The sequence below is a fragment of the Nannobrachium achirus genome (genome assembly GCF_963921795.1).
Source record: "Nannobrachium achirus genome assembly, chromosome: 2".
Classification (NCBI taxonomy): Eukaryota; Metazoa; Chordata; class Actinopteri; order Myctophiformes; family Myctophidae; genus Nannobrachium; species Nannobrachium achirus.
Window position 1 is genome coordinate 61,039,982 of NC_137811.1, and position 17,202 is coordinate 61,057,183.

Consider the following 17,202-nt stretch of genomic DNA (forward strand, 5'->3'; position numbering starts at 1 on the left):
ACGGACCCGCATCTCAAACAGTTTACAGTTTAGGCATTTAGCAGACGCTTTTAATCCAAAACGACTTACAATAAGCAGATAACATCACAATAATAAACAAGATAATATGTCAGTATTTAGTTAGATAATATGTAATATTTAGATAATATGTAATATTTAGTTCCAGGGACCAGGGACCACCCAGAAGCAAAATTTGAGTTACAAACGTTCGCTTTGAAAATACATACATTCAAAGATTTGCACACATTTTCACAACTTTTTCAAAAATAGCAGATCTACAAGCTCGCAGCACGGCACTCGGTGCCGCGCTGTGAGCTTGTATATCTGCTATTTTTCACTGATTAAAGCATTCAATAATTCTAGGCCCAAATGGGTTAATAGCTAAGACTGCCAATTAACAGCATGATTCATATAGGAAAGTATTCTAATAGTAATTTGTAATACGAAAGGGAATTATTTTGATATAATCGTCATAATCGTTTTTCTTGTTGAACGCCGAGGCGATGTGAGCATGTAGATCTGCTATTTTCACGCTAGAACTGTGTTGTACAAAATGTAATTCCTCAACTCTTAGTGATCGTCAGGGTGGGGGGTTCCTCAGTAAAAAATATGATTATTTTGGGGGTCGTGGCCTGAAAAGGTTGAGAACCACTGATGTAAAATGTCATGATGGTGACAGCCCTACAGTATGTGAGTGTGTGCAGTGACCTGTGGAGTTCTTCCTCTTCCTCCTGTAGCTCCCCAGGATGGCCCGTGGGGAGGTGGCCAGGCTCTGCAGGGTGGGGGAGGGCAGCACCTCCTCGGGACGGAACTCCGGCAGCTCCGCAAACCGCTCCTCAAAGTACACCTCCGACAGCACCCTGGTGTCAGACCCACACACAGCAATACCACCATGTGTTATTTTAGTTGATCCGTCCGATAAAACCTCACAAATGAATTGAGTTTATTAGAGGTTTAGGCGTAGGAAAAGGTCACGGCGTTACAGCTCACTGTTACAATGTATGGTACTAGAAATTCGCGGCCGCTCCATTCCTAGGACTTCGCGCCCTCCGGGCGCTCAGGCAGGACTGCTCTATATTTGATCAACATAAGGGTTTAGGTTTTAAGTCAGATTAACTCACTTAGCGCCGAGCGACTTTCGGGGCGACTAACTAATGATGGCGTTTAGTGCCGAGCGACTCGGAGCGACTTTTATATAAAAGCATTGTTTAAGCTTTTAATTTGGGTTGATAGACGGAGCGGAACGGTTAGCTTACCTTCGACTAGCATACAGATGAAAACCGTGAAAAAAAAGCATACGATTATGACGTCACCTTTAAGCCATAGCTTCCTGTTTACGTAGGCCTCTGTTAGCCGCTAGGCTCAATGCAAACCATCCGACCCTCACGTAGCTTCACTAGGTCGGATTTTGATTCGGAAACTTTCTGTGTGGCATCTATATACGTTCCGATGCCCATACCAATGGTGGTTTGAGACGATCAAGCACGAATTGAGCAGTATTGAGCTCAAATGGCGGCCCGCGGCCTGTCCATTGAATGTCAATGGAGAGCATGTCATTGTACCATCCTGTTATGTCATGAACCTTGTTTTTTATTCTGACTTAACATGGGACCATACAAAGTCTATGGGCTATGGCTCACTCTAGTGGTCATCTTGTGGTATCCGCATGTAACGTGCATCTGTTATGTAATGTGATTTTGGGGATTCAATATAGCTATTTCCTGGCGTTATAAGCGCAGATTCATATTGAAATCTGGCTCGCTCGGCGCTAAGTGAGTTAAAATGTTTTCAAAAATCCTTTTTTAGATTAACACACACAAACAATTACAGCATGTGGATGGCGGCCATTTTGGCAGCCATCTTGAAGAAGGTGTGCAGAAAGCTGATTACATGAATTAATTTTTTATATTTTTTTATCAGCGTCACAGGCTGCCCAGAGAGCAGTGAACACATTGCTGTCTCATATATTAGTGAACAGTGCACCCCAGTGGCGACAGGGGGCGAATCAGGCTTCAAACATGTCCATTGTGTGGAGGCTTCAAGTCCGTGGTGTGGAGTGGTTGTGTGGAGGCTTCAAGTCTGTTGTGTGGAGTGTGGGCGTGGCTCTTAAAGGAATGTATATATAAGATTGTATGTTGTATTGTTGGGACTTGTCTTGTGTGGCCTGCATGGTATGTGGGTCCACACTCTTGTCGGTCACTGTGACCATGTCTTTGTGTAAAAGGCTGAGAGTGCTCCTGGCACAAGCATTGCACTGTATCTGTACTTGTTATGGATATGTTGTGACAATAAACCTGAACTGAACTGGTACACTGGTCAACTAAAAGGATTTACACCTCAAAAAAGCTTTTGGGGTGTTTCAATTGGGGGTCCTTTTTTTAAACTCATATAACACTGAATGACAGACAAATAAAACAGTACTATGCAAGTACACAGTACTATGAAGGGTGACAGAGGTTCCATTTTTATTACAGGGTTAGGTAATAATACTTTACTGTGCAGCAAATATTTGGGCCAAGAAAAGGAGCTCTGGGACAATGATTGAGTTTATAGGCCAACATTCTGTAGAGATGCACCATTGAGTTTATAGGCTGCAGAAGCACATATTCCATTTTGTTTCGCAGTTATGTCATTGTGCTGTTACACAACGTTTAATATACATGTAACCTTCACATTGTACAACCCAGGCTCACAGACGCACAATAAACTCACAGGACATTACATACTGTTTGATCAAAGATATGGTACTGAAAAGCACAATTAACTACAAACGCCGTAAGAGCATCACACACATTATGATATTAGGCACTGGAAGACAAACAGGCTCACACAGAGTAATGTACTCACTTGTCAACCGAGTCAAAGGTCTTCTTTAGTGGTGGGGGACGGGCCTTGATCTTTTTGGGCGGGGGTGCGTCTTTGTCAGTCTGTGGGGGCGGCAGGGTGGGGTCAGTGGTGGAGGGTGGGGGCAAAGGAGACGAGGGAAGAGACTCCTTCCATCCAGATCCAGCCTAGGGGGATAAATACAGTATGTAGATTTTTTTAAAGGACCATAGAAGTATTCTTTAAATAGCATATAGTTTGCAGAATTGAGGTAAGTTTTTGCCCTTACTGGGCCATTCAATGTCTATTAAGCGATGCAAACATTTACATGTTGTTGAATGACAAATTCATCAGATTTATATAATTAAAATCATAATTAATTAAAAAAAATTAAATTTTACATTTTCAATAGACAATCTTTCCAACAAACGGCTAAAAGTACTTTCTTAATGACTAGATAACAACATAATTAATAGAATATTTAGAAGAAAATATTTGGCCAGGCATCTGAGAAAACCGCTTATCTCAATATTTTAACTTTTGGTGTTTTTCCATAAATGGATGCCCTACTTGATCATACAACAGCATCACACCAAAGATCCACAAGCTCAAAACACAGATAGTTAGGGAAAGTTAGCCTATTGCTACATCAATCTGGGAACTAAATCTAAATCACTAGCTTTCTTCACAAATGTGTTCATAAAGGTGTCTACTATCACCGCTCTGAACTTTGTCAAACCCAACTCCCTTGACATACTTTGTGGGAGCCAATCAAAGTTGGGGGTATCGGGATACCCAGGGCCTGGGATTAAAGGGGGAAAAATAAAAAATGGCCAATATGAACGTATGAAGTGTGTAATTAGGGTATTGTTGGGCTGCTGAATCCATTCCAACCATTAGTTATAAGTAAAAATGACTCATTGGCCATAAAAAAGGCCTAATTGGCTAAGGCTTAGCCAATCATGTCATTCGAGTTCACCTGTGTCCTGTTAGTCCCTATGTTTTAAACCCTGTGTTTGAATGTTCCTTGTCAGATTGTATCATTGCGACCGTAGGTCGCATTTACTATCAAAACCTGCACAAACTGTGAGTGAGTCCGTCAGTCCGTCCGTCAGTCTGTCTGTCACACCTCACACGTCACACTCTTGCCCTGCTCATATCTCCGCAACCGTTGCCCCGATCCATGCCAAATTTTGCACACACGTTCCTTACCTGCCAAACTACAACCTCCAAGGACCCCCGGAGCTCCAGGGACCCCCAGGTCCCTGGGGGACCCCCAGATGTAAAAAATGACCAAATGTGCTAAACTGACCAAATGACCACCCCAACGGGGCTGCTCACGGGGAATTCCCGGGGACCACCCACTCCTGGTGCTCCAGAACGGATGCAAAAGTGGTGGCGCCCCCAGTGGAGGACCCCCTACACTGCAGCTCACATAAAATGCCGTAACTCCGGCTAGGAGCGACCGGGACAGCCGGGGCCGGTACCTATTCGTCCGCCTTGCCGGCGCGGAGACCCCACCCCTCATTTCTCACATGGCCCTCTTCTAGCGCCACCATGTGGCCGATTCTTGCAAAACACATTTTTGGACACTGCTCCTACAATGTTTGCCCTAAAATCACGCAAATCGGTACACAGTATGTCTACACTCATCCCATCAACATGAATCTCTCCCATATAGCGCCACCTCCAGGCCGATTTTTAAAAACATTTTTGGACACTGCTCCTACAGATTTTGCCCTAAAATCACGAAAATCACTACACAGTATGTCTACACTCATGTCATCAACATGGATCAGGAAGATTTTGGCAAAACACATTTTTGCCCTATTTGTGGAGATAAGTGACCTACGGTCGCTTATCTCCCGATTAGGGAGTCTTACTGGTGTTATCCTGTGTGTCATGTGTGATTACCCACCTGATCTTGAATAGTTTTCATGAATTCAAACACTACTCCAACCTTTTTTTTATTGCCAATATTATATGTCTCATGGACACACAAAAGTAGGTGTGGCCTATTTTATGGCCAAGGAGTCATTTTAACTGAAAACAAATGGTTGGAATGGATTCAGCAGCCCAAAAATACCCAAATTACACACCTCATACGCTCATATTGGCCATTTTTTATTTTTCCCCCTTTAATCCCAGGCCCTCGGGATACCCAATAACTTTGATTGGCTCCCACAAAGTATGAGTTGGGTTTGACAAAGTTCAGAGGTGATAGTAGACACCTTTATGAACACATTTGTGAAGAAAGCTAGTGATTTAGATTTAGTTCCCAGATTGATGTAGCAATAGGCTAACTTTCTCTTAACACTAATAGTGCCCCCTTAATCTGAAGGTTGCTTGGTGCCTCGGTGCCACGCAGTTGCCATAGGCCGCCGCTATTATTTTGAAGGGCTGGAAGGGGGTTGTTTTTGTTTTTTTGGATTATCACTTGACGGCAACGATTACGTCATCTAGTCACATGACAGTGTGGGACAAGAAGAGGAAGATGGCTGCGCCCTGCCTTGTGCCTTGTTTACATTTAGATCTGCTGCAAAATGTCTCAAAATGGCTATTTTGTTTAAATGAAGTTTCTTTATGGGCCTCTCCATTGACTTAACATTGAGGAGCTTCACTTCGCGTGCACGCCCAACGTGCGTTGTAAACAAATCGCCGACATTACCGATGCGGGCGGGACCGGAGCGACATTAAGTAAGTAATAATATCTTTACTGTATATACAGTAAGATTCACAGTCCTCACCGTCAACGGCGCCATGGTATTAACCCTTTCAATGACGGTGAGCGCCGTCTACAGCAGCAGAACAGTTAAGAATGAAGCGATGCATTTCGAGATTGTAAATCAGCAATTTTGAATTTGAATCCTGAAAAGTAAAACGTTTTTAGACGTAATGGTTTCCACACAAAAGATTACAGGTTCTCACCTCTTTAGTGGCGGCCATGTCCCTGTTGCGCGTGTCGGCCGAGTCCCCGACACCGGAGCCTTCGGGAGGCCTGTCAGAGGAGCTGGTGGGGGGCTCCTCGGCAGGGTGCATGGAGGGAGAGCCCGCCTGTCCCCCTGCAGACTCTGGCTCAAAGGAGAAACGACTGTTGGCCTCCCGTTCCCGCTCTCGCTCCCTCTCCCTCTCTCGGTCCTTCTCCCTGTCCCTCTCCTTCCCGCGGCCTCCTCCTTCGTAGCTGCCGACGGGGATGTTGGCCACCGTCGCTTTGACCTTCTGCGGGGTCCTGACAGGATGCTGAGGGAGTTTGGGGGTGCCCGGTGCACTGCCTGTAAAAAACAAAGAACAATTGCATTCATAATAACAGTTGACATCTTTAAAAAGGTAAATACGATGTAGAGACTTCATTTACAACTCACACAACACCCCCTCAATCTCAGTACACAATACTGTTGCATAACATGGCCTGAAAAATATAAACATAACACTTCAACACTATAATTTATAGTATAATTTTTATTTTCTGGCTGGGAAAGAAAAGAAGAAAAAACACGACCGTTGGCCGTGAGCCCTTGACTAGAAGTAATCTGATTACATATGGACAGATGATGCGTCCATGGAGCCTTGGAAATGAGGTAAAAAAACACTGAAAACCTGTGGCAAAGGCTACTGAATTCATTAATTATATACCACTAAATACTAGCTAAAACAGCAGGTCTAAAGTATAAAATAGGGCTTAAGTGGTTAAACTGTTCCTCATGTTGCTGGTTGTGCCCTGGACCCCCCCTCTGTGGAACCAAAGCTTTAACTCATACAGTGCCGCCGGCCACAAGGGGCGCTAGAGTGCCAGAAATTTCTCCATAGACCTTCGCTCTAGCTTCCGTCGACACTGTCCCAAGTGCCTTGGGATTTCACTCCAGCCAATGCTATGGGTGACGATAGGAGGAAGCTAGCTGACACGTAGCCAAAATGCTAGCCCATTTAGAAGCCCGATCTAAAGCTATTTCAGTCGCAAAAAAAAAATTCTTTGGGTCTGGGAACACAATCCGGAGAAAATCCTGTCTAAAGATGTGATTTATCATTGGAGTGGGCGGCGCGATGCGGCCGTTAGCGCGACTACGGCCCGTGGATGGCCGAGTCTAAGTCCCGGCCATGGATGGAAATTTAGACCGGGTCTTCGTGGAGGCCTCCGATTAAATAATTCATTTTATTAAATATCCCGAACTAGTTCGGGATAGGCACCCTGGCATACGTTGCGCCGCCGACAGTATATATTGAGGTTTTTTTGGGGGGCTCTAAACTTTATTTTAAACCATTTTCAATGGAATAAATCGTCGGACCATCTAGCGTCTCTCGCTGGCTAGCGCTGGAGGAGCCGGGACCACCCACGTTGCTCCAAGCAGCTCGGGGTAAGTAAAATAGGAAATAAAATATTGTATTGGATTGAAAGGAAATAAAATATTGTATTGGATTGAAATAAAGCCGAACTTGTTCGGGATAGGCACTGTAAGGGTTAAAAAGAGCCTCACCAGGGGCGTGGCTGGATGGAGTGGGGCTGCAGGGCCTCATGGAGACGGTCAGCCCTGTGCTGCTCTTACTGGACGCCTGCCTGTCCAGGTGTGCCGCGTGCTCCGCTTGCCGCTCGGCGGCCCACTCCGTGTGCGTGATGGTGGAGGTGGGGACCAGCGTGTGTTTGGGGAGGATGTGGGCGGAGCCCACGGTGGAGGAGGGGGAGGGGCTGGAGACGGAGTAGACGCCGCTGGTCACGGAGACCAGCCCGGTCGCCATGGAGACGCCGGGCGAAGGGGGCGGGTAGATGGCGGCGACGATTTGGCCCCCGGGCGCGGGGCCCGCGCTGGAGGGCTGGGGGGACTGGGCTGGAGCCAGGAGTGGTGGCTGACCTGAACACAAATCACAACCACAACAACATTCATTCGTTAGATGGACATTTACATCAGCGATACGATGTAGCAGACGGTCCTATTCTAATATTTTCGGTCAGTTCTATTCCGACAGTGTTTTAGTGTGATGTTCTAATACACACAGGGCGTGTTACACAGGGCCCACTTGAAAATGTCAATGTCAAGGAGTTCGCAGCCCTCCCACCTGGCCACGTAACAGGGCACAGGGGTTAAAGCAAAAAAATATATATATCCCAAGACGGAAATTTATTTTGTCATCCATACAGAGCGAATTCCATAACCTCACCGTTAACATCCGTAGTACTTCGAGTCACGAAGTGACCGTTATTATGAGCTTGCAGATCTGCACAACGACACACACCCGGGCTATAGTAGGCTATAGCTAAGCTAAGCCAGGCTAACGCTTGGTGTGAATGGAGTCAGGTTACAGCGGCCAGCCTGTTCCACATACTCTAAGCAGCGTATCTTCAGACATAGTCACATATATGTTTTAAAATATTTCGCTGGGGAGGGATGCATCGTAGTTGGGAGATCACTTGACTAGCAAGTATATGCTGCATTTTGACGATTTCGGTCATGTCATTAACATCGCGGCCATGGCTAGACCCCCCCCACTCCCTTTATTTATTTTTTTGCAAATCTGCAAATCATCATTAATCATCTGGGGACCCGCAAAATAATTTTACCTGTGATCAGTGGTTGGACCAGGGTCTGTGTTCTATAGACTGACCTGTGATCAGTGGTTGGACCAGGGTCTGTGCTCTATAGACTGACCTGTGATCAGTGGTTGGACCAGGGTCTGTGCTCTATAGACTGACCTGTGATCAGTGGTTGGACCAGGGTCTGTGTTCTATAGACTGACCTGTGATCAGTGGTTGGACCAGGGTCTGTGTTCTATAGACTGACCTGTGATCAGTGGTTGGACCAGGGTCTGTGTTCTATAGACTGACCTGTGATCAGTGGTTGGACCAGGGTCTGTGTTCTATAGACTGACCTGTGATCAGTGGTTGGACCAGGGTCTGTGTTCTATAGACTGACCTGTGATCAGTGGTTGGACCAGGGTCTGTGTTCTATAGACTGACCTGTGATCAGTGGTTGGACCAGGGTCTGTGCTCTATAGACTGACCTGTGATCAGTGGTTGGACCAGGGTCTGTGTTCTATAGACTGACCTGTGATCAGTGGTTGGACCAGGGTCTGTGTTCTATAGACTGACCTGTGATCAGTGGTTGGACCAGGGTCTGTGCGGGGGGTGCGATGGCAGTGAAGCCCAGAGTTGCCAGGGGCGATGGGACGTACGCGGACCCCGGCGCAGATAGAGCCTGCTGAGTGGGAGGGGAGCCTGTCGCCGTGGAAACCAGGGGCAGCGTGGACGGGACCCCTGGTGTGGACTGGACATACGTGATCCTGGACAGAAAGAAAGAAAGATATGTTACCAACTCTCCATCATGTAAAGAAAGATATGTTACCAACTCTCCATCATGTAAAGAAAGATATGTTACCAACTCTCCATCCTGGACAGAAAGATATGTTACCAACTCTCCATCATGTAAAGAAAGATATGTTACCAACTCTCCATCATGTAAAGAAAGATATGTTACCAACTCTAAAGAAAGATATGTTACCAACTCTCCATCATGTAAAGAAATATATGTTACCAACTCTCCATCATGTAAAGAAAGATATGTTACCAACTCTCCATCATGTAAAGAAAGATATGTTACCAACTCTCCATCATGTAAAGAAAGATATGTTACCAACTCTCCATCCTGGACAGAAAGAAAGATATGTTACCAACTCTCCATCATGTAAAGAAATATATGTTACCAACTCTCCATCATGTAAAGAAAGATATGTTACCAACTCTCCATCATGTAAAGAAAGATATGTTACCAACTCTCCATCATGTAAAGAAAGATATGTTACCAACTCTCCATCCTGTAAAGAAAGATATGTTACCAACTCTCCATCCTGGACAGAAAGAAAGATATGTTACCAACTCTCCATCCTGGACAGAAAGAAAGATATGTTACCAACTCTCCATCCTGTACTCGGCCCCCCCTTTTTGGAGGGGTGGGTAGGGCTGTCACAATTATTACATAATCGTCTAATCGTGATTATTTGACATTATCGCAATTATTTTGTCATAATCGTCATAATCGTGAATGTTGAAAAATGTCAGAAATAGTGGAAATAGCAGATCTACAAGCTCACAACGCGTCGCATCGCGACGTGTTGTGAGCTTGTAGATCGGCTATTTCCACTATCAATTTTATTTTTTAAGTAGTAAGTTGTCAAATATGTCAGTAATGTATTTGTATATTTAGGTTATGTGTCATATCTACCATGTGCAACTTCAAAGCCTAAAAGCCAAACAGAAATGTAATTATCAACGACAAATACACAATGAAATCGTTAATCGCCAATTATTTGAGTGACAATTAATCGTCATGTAAAATGTCATATCGTGACAGCCCTAGGGGTGGGGTTTATATATTTCGGACACATCGTGTGTGATCCAGAACAGATGTACAATTGCAGAGCCGCCAACATTAACCACTTAATGGGATATTTCACTTTCAAAAATACTTTTGGTCATTTTATCGTCTAATCAGGCTTTTATGAATACCCTGAACAGATTTTATTTGCTTTGATTCAGTATTTCGATATTTGATGTAAGTGTTACCAGGCACTCCTCCTACAGGGCTTCTCCCCATACACACCCATTGTAACTTCAAACTCCATTTTAACCATGCTAGATTAATTAAAATTATTTTTTCTGCTGACTCATACTACCCTCCTAATACGTGAGCAGGCCGTGTTTTTTCGATAACTGTTTTCATTTATTTTTAAAGATTTTCTATTGTTTTTTTTGTTTTGTTTTTTCAATTTTCCCAAAGAATTATTAAAATATATGAAAAAAGTTATTGAAGAAACACAGCCTGCTCACGTATTAGGTGGATAGTATGAGTCACCAGAAAAAATAATGGGTGTTTTTAATGAATCTATCATGGTTAAAATGGAGTTTGAAGTTACAATGGGTGTGTATGGGGAGAGGCCCTAGGCCTGGAGGGCCTGATAACATTTACATCAAATATCTAAATATTGAATCAAGCAAATTAAAACCTGTCCAGGGTGTTCATAAAAGCCTGATTAGACAATAAAATGACCAAAAGTTCTTTTCAAAGTGAAATATCCCTTTAAATCCTAGACTTATTAAAACTGACCAGAGTTGAAACTGTATTCGACAGTACACTTTCATTTCAATCTACACCAAATCTATTTGCCAAAAATAGCCGATCTTGTAGACTGGCCATCTCTCGAATGTATCGAAGGTTCCCCTCAGAATAGGTACGCTGGGGTTCAAGTGGTTAAATGACAAAACGGTTCTGTAAATCTGATAGTGATACACAGTGATCCTCTACTTTCATATGGGGGAAAAAAAACATATTTATTACTGTTCAGTCAGAGCCTACAGTACTTTATATGTGTGGCATTGGATGGTGTGTTATTGTATCATATTTAATGGCATTGCAGTGAAGCCTGGGGCCAATTTTTACGTTTCCACCCTAAACACACACACAGAAAGAGAGAGAGAGGAACAGGAGGAGGAGAGACGTGCAGCCAAACAGTGACACAGAGGAAAGGCGAGATGACATTTCAGTAATGGGAAATGTCAAATGAGCTGCGGCACTGGTGACAGGAAGCAGCGAGGGACAATAACGAGCCAGAATGAGAGATGAGGGGTGAAAGAGAGAAGAGACACACACACACAGAATGCTGCAGTGGGGGTCAGTGGGTGAGCACGACTAGCTGTGTGTGTGTCTCTCTCAGAGGGTGCAGTAGTTGTGTTGTGATGTAATGCATGAGTGTGTGTGTGTGTGTGTGTGTGTGTGTGTGTGTGTGTGTGTGTGTGTGTGTGTGTGTGTGTGTGTGTGTGTGTGTGTGTGTGTGTGTGTGTGTGTGAGAGAGATACTGTCAAGTACAGAGGGTGCAGTTCTTGTGATGCATGTGTGTTGGGAGCTGAGAGGTGGTATGTGGGCAGTATGACTAACACTAAACACCCACAACCTTTCTCTCTGCACCAGCAGCCACTGCTCTGGACCTGGGACATGTTAGGCACTACAGCGACGCATGCTGCTGTCGTTCTGGCTGGATTTTTAACCCATTAAGACCTGAGGCCGATTCTACAAATGCCTTCTAAATCAGTAGTTCTCAAACTCAAAACAGCAGATGTACAAGCCTGAGCTTATAGATCTGCTATTTTTTTAATAGCCAACGCTGAAATATTAAATGACATGCCTTACCGGTTTTAATGGGTTAATTCGGAGACAAATAATAATATTAGAAAGAAATGTGAGCATACGCAAGAGAGTGTGTGTGTGTGTGTGTGTGTGTGTGTGTGTGTGTGTGTGTGTGTGTGTGTGTGTTGTATTACAGTCAGTCTAAGCAAAAGGACCGCACGGTCAAAACTCATTAATGAGTAAAAGAAAGACAATAAAGTCCTGTGGATGAAAGCGCCCATTTTCTACTGGATAACAGCGTATGAATGACTTGAGAACGACGCTGACAATGATGGATTGCACTGCCGAGACCTGAGGTATCCCACTGTGCGATGAATGAGCTATATTTATACATGTACCGCTGGTGGGTGGGTGGGTGGGTGTGTGTGTCCCACCTGGTGGGTGCAGGGGGCAGCAGCATGGCCTGAGAGGGGGCCGTTGCAGGAGCCACGACGGCGGCGGTTCCCACGGTGACGGGGTAGGGGCTGGTGGGGTGCAGCACCCCTCCCTGAGGCAGCTGGGATTGGACCACAGGCATGGGAGCAATCTGGATGATCTGGAGACGCAGGGCACAAAAACATCTAATCAGAACATTATGATCCCATAAAAAAACGTTCCAACATGGAAAGAATACACTTCCGTGTTAACCACTTAAACCGGAATTTGCCGGAAAGAGCAGATCTACAAAGCTCACGATGCGCTGATCTGCTATTTCTGGCCAAGCGGTTTGGTGTAGAAGAAAACAAGGGCAGACCAGGGTTTAAGTTGCCTATAACACTTTTGTCCTCGAATGCATTTTGCGTTTTGTGAGCGTCTACACAAAAAGGTATCAAGTTAATATAATGAAACATTGTCAGCATGGATGACACAGACAAGGCAGCTATCTAAATATAGATTAACCTGAGGGAGAAAGAGAGAAATAAGGCATAAAGTAACAACGTTGCTTTTGTCATGTAATAGTTGTCAGCGACTTTTATGTTGTCATGACACTGCTATCTTGGCCAGGGTAGAAAAAAAGGCAAAATTAAACTTTAATACTATAATATAAAAAAACGAGTCCACACCCGTATTTCCACCCACTGCCTGTCCAGGATATGGGACAAAGACTAAAGATCCTATATCCTATGCAGGGGCCGCAACCAAAATTCGGCACAAACATGGGGATGAAAATGTGGAAGGCCATTAGCCAGCCATCAAACTTAACGACTCCCATCCTCTTTCAAAATCACACTAAAAGAGCACTGGTCGCAAATTGATAAGTCTATCTTGCCCTGGCTTGTGAAAATGCTAACAAAACAGCTTCAATTTGTGAACAATGAAGAATGGGCTTCCTCACAACCTGCATATGCCATCATTCACATTGACTGGTCAACCCACTAATGAGAGAAATGGATGAGGACGGACAGATCCATAAAGTTTAGTTAATCTAATAGTAGGACAATAAATAAATACATCTCTATCCATTTATCCATCCTTTATGTCCTGGTACTTGAGGTGCTCTAACAGCTACAAAATAAAGTAAGTGACACAGAAATAAAGTGACTATACGAGTATCTTTGAGAATGATGTGACTGACCTTGCTTCCTGCCTGACCTCCATTCTGGACAGGAAGTGGCGGAGCCACGATGGGGAACTGCTGGGCTGGGGCTGGTGGTGCAGTCCTCACTGTTGCCAAGGGAACCAGCATTTTGCCCTGCAGTACCGGGGACTGTGTGTGTACTGAGGCATAGAGAGAGAGAGAGAGCAAGAGAGAGAGAGAGAGAGAGAGAGAGAGAGAGAGAGAGAGAGAGAGACAAGGCTGGTGTTAACACTAAACATTGTCTTTCAAGTGTTTCACTGTTTATTTGTCGTTATAGGGGTTATTTTACACATTTGCATATAAATGGCTTTTACACATCTTAACTATCAGGAGTTATTGAATATTATCTGGTATGATATCATAGTGAAGCAAAAAGCAGATTAAACTTCATATTGTTCTTTCTATGTTCTGATCAAGCATTTAAAAGCGCTCACCTCTGGCTCCTGGGTTGACAACGCCCACCGTTGGATTGGTGGTATATCCTGCGAGCGAGCCTGATCCCATCTGCTTCCCATTGGCCAGGGACATGTGCGTGGGCGGAGCTGTGGGCAGGCTGAAGACACTGGTTGGCTGGCTGAGCTGCTGGGGGGGGCTCTTGGGATTTGTGCTGGCGGGTAGGGTGGGCAGGATGTACTGGACCTGCGTTACAGCCTTACCCCCAGGGGGCGTCAGGGAGTGGGCAGGGAGGAACTGGGGCTGGAGCAAGGACAGAGGCAGGGGCCCGTTGGTGTAGCTGTGGGCCGGGACCGGGCCAGTGGGAGGGGCCTGTGGCTGAGAGGAAGGGCTTATGAGCTGGACAGCGGGTTGGGCAGGGAACGCCCCTCCCAACACCAGATTGGTCACTACTCCTCCGTGACCCGCCCCGGCACCTATGGGACTGGTCGAGTACGACGAGGAGTAGTACCCGCCCCCTGGGACCATCGACCCGCTTCCCGCTCCGGAGCCCACCAGAAACTGCGTCTGCTGATGCTGCGGGGTCAGGGACTTCCTGTCTGGCGGGTGCGGGCTGGACGAGGTGCCTCCGTCCCGGGGTTTACTGGCGATGGGGATGGGCGTGCTGCTCACCGGTCGCACCACGTTGGTCACCATCGTGGAGGCCACCCGCACCGCGCCCATGCCCAGCATGGGGTTCAGGCCCAGGGCAGCGGCCGGGCTGGAGATGACCGACTGGCCTGAAGAGGAGAGGGAGAAAGACAGGGAGGCCACTCCTCCTACTCCACCACCTCCTCCATCTCCCCCAAAGCCGTCCCTACCTTCTCCCTCACCTCCCCCCTTCCTCCGACGCTCAAGGAACCCCCCTCCTCCTCCTCCTCCTCTCCCTTCATCGTAGCGCTTGGCGGTGGTGTAGGAGGAGAGAGAGACGCTCCTGCCGTGAGGGGTGGGGTGGGAGGACGACGAGGAGGAACAGATGACCGGGGCAAAGACTCGCTGGAAAAGATAGAAGAAACAGAACTCATTGTTTCCTCCAGCTTCAATTCATACATCCAAGACATTACAAATTAACAGGACTGAAAGACCAAACATTCCTGATAATCTGTGAAGTACAACATGAGGCTAGTGCCAGTATATTTAGCAGAGAGCAAAACCTAATTAGTGTGGTTTCCTATAGGGCAAAACACTATTATTCTCTTCTTATTCAAACTTTATAATAGAGTAAACCCCAAAAGATTCACATGACATTTAGGCTATGCAGACTATGAATAGGCAACCACACTTGTCTCGCAATTCCCCAGAATTTCTGAAAGTAGATTCTGAATGCCGAGACTAATTAAAACTTCTTTTGCAATGGCTTTTCAGACCATAATGGATCTTAGAACAAAGGTGTCAGACCGGTATAACAAACACGAGACAGGAGCAATGTATGAGGAAAAGGTTGTGTGGTACCTTGCGGTCGCCCTCGTCCCCGGAGCCGTTGTCGCTGTCACTGTCAGTCACTCTCTCCTTACACTTCAGGTCTATGGAGCTGCTGGGATAGGGATCCTCTGTGGAAGGATTAGACATCCTGATACATCTACAGTGACTAGTGCAGTGCTTTTCAAGGTAAACCCAATGGGGCAGCCAAAATATCAAGGCATACCTTTTAAACTATTCATAGTGAAAGAAGCCCATCAAAAAGCTCACATCCATTTGCGAGCTTGTTGTATAGATATAGCATTTCCGCTATTTTTGAAAATATGTGAAACAGATTTTAAAATATGTATAACCCTTTTAAGAAAAACGATGCATGTAATGACAAGCCCAAAATTGCATACATTGCAATAATGTGTGGTCTCAATACCACAGCACACCATTTGGGAACCACTGGACTAGTGTTACCTTGAATGTGTAAAATACTGTAAGCTTCAAATGTGTTATATTTATAAAAGCCCAACAGTAAGGAGTTTTGGACTCAAAACCATTATACCCAAACATTGATGTGATAATGAGACCACCTAGGGGGCACAGATAGGATTATAAATACTACCCATTGTATTTGATCTTTAGTTGTATTTTAATAATCGGTTAATATATCGTCTCTGTCGGGTGGAAATCTCATGTGTCCAAAACTGTTACTATTCAGGATTCAAATTCTCAAAACGCTTGTAGATCTGCTAGATTGATGCTTGTGTGTGACGCCCGACAACAACAATATGATGGTGAGTTTATGAAGGGAATTTTGAAAAACTCACATAAGACAGACATGATAAAAAGCAAAGATACAACAACTGAAGTGCGTTGTGTCTTACCAATGACATCGTCATCTCCCTCCTCCTCACAGATGACCATGCGCTCCTCATCGCTGGTCATGTCCTCGCTGACGCCCCGCTGGGAGCGAGACAGGGGCGGAGCGCGACCCGCAAACTGTCCCCCTCCATCCCCACACATCTGAGGAAACCATGCACAATGGCGCATTAGAGACTGGAGTGTGTAGAGCACTTAAACAGTTCTCAACTGTACTTGTCTACTGGAGATGATATGAGCTATAACGAAGAGTACAGTAAAATCTTATATGGCTCTATGAAAGAAAAGTCAGCATACTGCATTCCTTTGTCTGTTTCAAAACACTTTCTGAAGACAGATCACTGGCAGGATGTGTGGAGTTCTAAATTTAGTATAGAAACATGTTGTGTAATTCCTTTTGAAGATTTATTTTTGGCATTTGTATGCTTTATTTCAGATAGATACAAAGACAAGAAAGGCGAGAGAGTGCATGACATGTTTGTGTTATGTGTGTATTATTTTTTTTCCCCTGCTTTTTGTAAACCACTTGCAACCCAGCATCCATATGCTGTTGGGGGCATTAGCCATAAATATCAGATCTACAAGCTTGTGGATCTACTAAGAGATTCGGTGTCGAAGCAGAAAAAGTGGTTCAAGTACAGAGCCAACCCAGATAGTTTCACAACAAATTAAAGTCTCTGCGATATGATTGTTGTCCGCATTTTTTGTGATAAACAATAATAGCGATTATCGACCCATCCCTAGCTGGCTATGTCCAACATTTGGACTTGTTTGCACCGACACTTTAGGCTCAATAATTACATAAATCCACTAATCGCAATAATCTGAGATATTCGACATAGTAACATGTCATAATGGGTGACAGGTAGCGCGGACAGTGTTGAGTGGGTCAATCAGTGGAGCTACATGAACATATGAAGCACACAAAACCTC

At 45.1% G+C, this 17,202-nt stretch overlaps 1 protein-coding gene across 2 annotated transcripts in view; it reads right to left on the bottom strand.

Moving 5' to 3' along the window:
• The window catches only part of cicb (capicua transcriptional repressor b), a 69,772-nt gene that overhangs the window by 5,334 nt on the left and 47,236 nt on the right, over positions 1-17,202 (bottom strand). The window contains exons 9-18 of one of the 2 annotated variants that reach the window (XM_080750240.1): positions 16,275-16,413; positions 15,433-15,530; positions 13,983-14,976; positions 13,546-13,688; positions 12,365-12,525; positions 8,903-9,093; positions 7,296-7,667; positions 5,752-6,095; positions 2,848-3,011; positions 709-860 (exon numbers count right to left, since the gene is read on the bottom strand). In XM_080750240.1, the coding sequence (XP_080606366.1) occupies positions 709-860; positions 2,848-3,011; positions 5,752-6,095; positions 7,296-7,667; positions 8,903-9,093; positions 12,365-12,525; positions 13,546-13,688; positions 13,983-14,976; positions 15,433-15,530; positions 16,275-16,413 (2,758 nt within the window). Of the gene's footprint in view, positions 1-708; positions 871-2,845; positions 3,012-5,751; positions 6,096-7,295; positions 7,668-8,902; positions 9,094-12,364; positions 12,526-13,545; positions 13,689-13,982; positions 14,977-15,432; positions 15,531-16,274; positions 16,414-17,202 lie in introns of both variants that reach the window. The other variant, XM_080750239.1, reaches the window with a different exon arrangement.